The following is a 2,330-nucleotide window of genomic DNA, read 5'->3' as shown; positions in this document are numbered from 1 at the left end:
CCTCGAGTATTAGCTTTTTTACCGCCCCACATTGGATGATGGCTATTAAAGTCGCCTGTCAGAATATGTGGGCTTGGTGTCTTTTTAATTATTTCTTCTAGTCTAAGCTTGTCGAATGCTTTACCTGGTGGAATGTATGCCGCAATTATCGTGAAAGTGATCGCTCCTTTGCGGATACTTGCAGCAATGTATTCGTTAGTTTGGTGGGGTGAAACAGTATGCAAAAAGAAGGTGAGATCTTTCCTAATTCCAAGAAGTACCCTGCTTAAACCCGATCTTCTCTGGGAATAAAAGAGCTCATAACCTGATAGTCTTATGTCTGAGCCGACTCGTGACTCTGATATTGCTATAACAGGAAAACGATATTTGAAACCAAACTGGCGAAAATTTGATAAGCGATTACGTAGACCTCTTGCATTCCACTGAAAGATAGCTGCTCGACTACGTAATCTTTCAATGGACTGCATGGGCCTACTGTGTGATAATGTCGGCGGAGGCGTCTAATTGACGTGTACTTATTGACACCATAGCTGAATGAGCGGAAGGATGTAATCAAGAAGTGTTATTAAAGCTGTTGCTATAGGAGAGTGCCACGTGAGAAGAATGCTACGAATAAACGCGGCTACTGTGTTCAGTGTGGGTCCCAAGCTCGGGGGAGAGGGACTCGTTGGATACTTCTCTCGCAATGTTCTAGTTTGGTCTCTGGAATTAATATTATCTGGAGGCTCCCGATGGGGAAGGATTGGAAACTCCTTAGCGTCATTGAGTTTATATGTTGGTGTGTTAGACGTGTTTGATTTGTCATCTGAAGTACTACGACCTGTCGTTTCTGCGTTACTTTTTCTCAATTGGTATTTACCCTTTAACAGAGGATGTGCCGGCCACTTCTGTTGAGTTATTAGCAACGTGGTTTTGATGGTGCCTACGTTCAGTTGTGTCAGGTGGGTTTACCTCCACTTTTTCATTTGAGGAGAGTATGGCTGATCTTGCGGACTTGTAGTCCATTCCAGCGTAATTCTTGTACTGGTATATGTTTTGTTCAAGCTTGAATTTGGGGCACTGACGAGATGTTGATTCGTGTTTTTTCCCGCAGTTTATACATCTAGGGTCTTCTGTGTCGCACTTGCTCCTGTCGTGAGCTCCACCGCAGCGACTGCAGCGACTTGTTTTCAAGCAGGTGCCACGGATATGACCATACGAACTGCAGTTCGGGCACTGTCGAGGCTTTTCAATGAAGGGCTCAACGTTGTACCTCGTGTACCCGATGGTGATGTAGGCAGGTAGGGTGTTAGTGCTGAATACTAGTTTCACAACCTCTGACTTCCCAAGACGCCGAAGGCAGAGAACGGGAGCTGTAGCCCGAACCGAAGATTCTAGCTGGACGTCACTGATGTCTTCCTGCACTCCGTAGATTACTCCCTTGGCTGCTTCACGTGAGTGCGGTGCGTAGGCTTGCACAGGTATTCCTCCGATGCTTTCAAGTTTAAGTAGAGCTTTCGTTGATTCTGTGTTTCTCCAATCAATTGCAAGAAGGTTAAGTCTTCGATTTGGTCTAACAAGAATGACGCCATCTGGTGCGGTCATTTCGAGTTTTTCAGAGATCTTTAGAGGATTGATCTTCGCAAGTGACTTGTCGGGATCTGTGGGCTTCAGAATCACGGTGAGGGTAGGCTGAAGCGGTGCTGTTGTGATTATGGTCGCGCCAGATGATACGGAGCTGATGGCGGTACTTGGCCTCTTGCGGCGCTTTGGAAATTGGAAGGCTTCCGATGAGTCTTCAAGCTTACGAGACACTTCTGCGCAGGATGAAGCGGCACTCGATGAGGCCGTCAGATCTTCCATCTGGTTGTCGTTCATTTCACATTCAGCCTACCAGAAAAAAAAAGAGAGAAAAAAGAAAAGTTTAAAAATTATATAAAATAATACGTATTTACATGATATACATCAACTTCTATAGCAGCTTGAATAATCGATCACTTCGTCGTCGTTTTTTCAGATGAACTCAGCATTTCTGTGCGACCCACTAACAAGTCTGTGTCTTTAAGAAGACTGTGAACACTGCCCAAAAGGCCAGTCTCTTACACTCAAGGAACTTCATATCCCAGAGGATGAAGAGATTGTGCTTAGAACACGGGAGTCCGGCGACCTTGTAAAAAAAAAAAAAAAAAGAAAACATGAAATCTTTAGACTTTTCTAAAAGTCGTTCAAGTAACGGTTGAAAGTTGGATATTTCACAACCATATCCGACAGAGGCAAGATAAAGCGATCTACGATGAAAAGCAGATGCATATGCAACGCGGGAGCGTTGTCTTTAATTTTGACTTTCCTGG

At 44.5% G+C, this 2,330-nt stretch overlaps 1 protein-coding gene across 1 annotated transcript; it reads right to left on the bottom strand.

Moving 5' to 3' along the window:
• Positions 1-855: 855 nt before the first annotated feature.
• On the bottom strand, positions 856-1,857 carry LOC120841324. The gene has a single exon (XM_040212203.1). The coding sequence runs from the start codon at positions 1,855-1,857 to the stop codon at positions 856-858; it is 1,002 nt and encodes a 333-aa protein (XP_040068137.1).
• Between the last annotated feature and the right edge of the window lie 473 nt (positions 1,858-2,330).

Source organism: Ixodes scapularis, unplaced genomic scaffold (assembly GCF_016920785.2).
Source record: "Ixodes scapularis isolate PalLabHiFi unplaced genomic scaffold, ASM1692078v2 PGA_scaffold7__128_contigs__length_106722199, whole genome shotgun sequence".
Classification (NCBI taxonomy): Eukaryota; Metazoa; Arthropoda; class Arachnida; order Ixodida; family Ixodidae; genus Ixodes; species Ixodes scapularis.
The sequence above is the reverse complement of the archived record's forward strand: the minus strand, read 5'-3'. Positions and strand labels throughout refer to the sequence as shown.

Excerpts from the sequence above, each read along its gene's own strand:
- LOC120841324 (XM_040212203.1), bottom strand. The coding sequence starts at position 1,857 with ATGAACGACAACCAGATGGAAGATCTGACGGCCTCATCGAGTGCCGCT.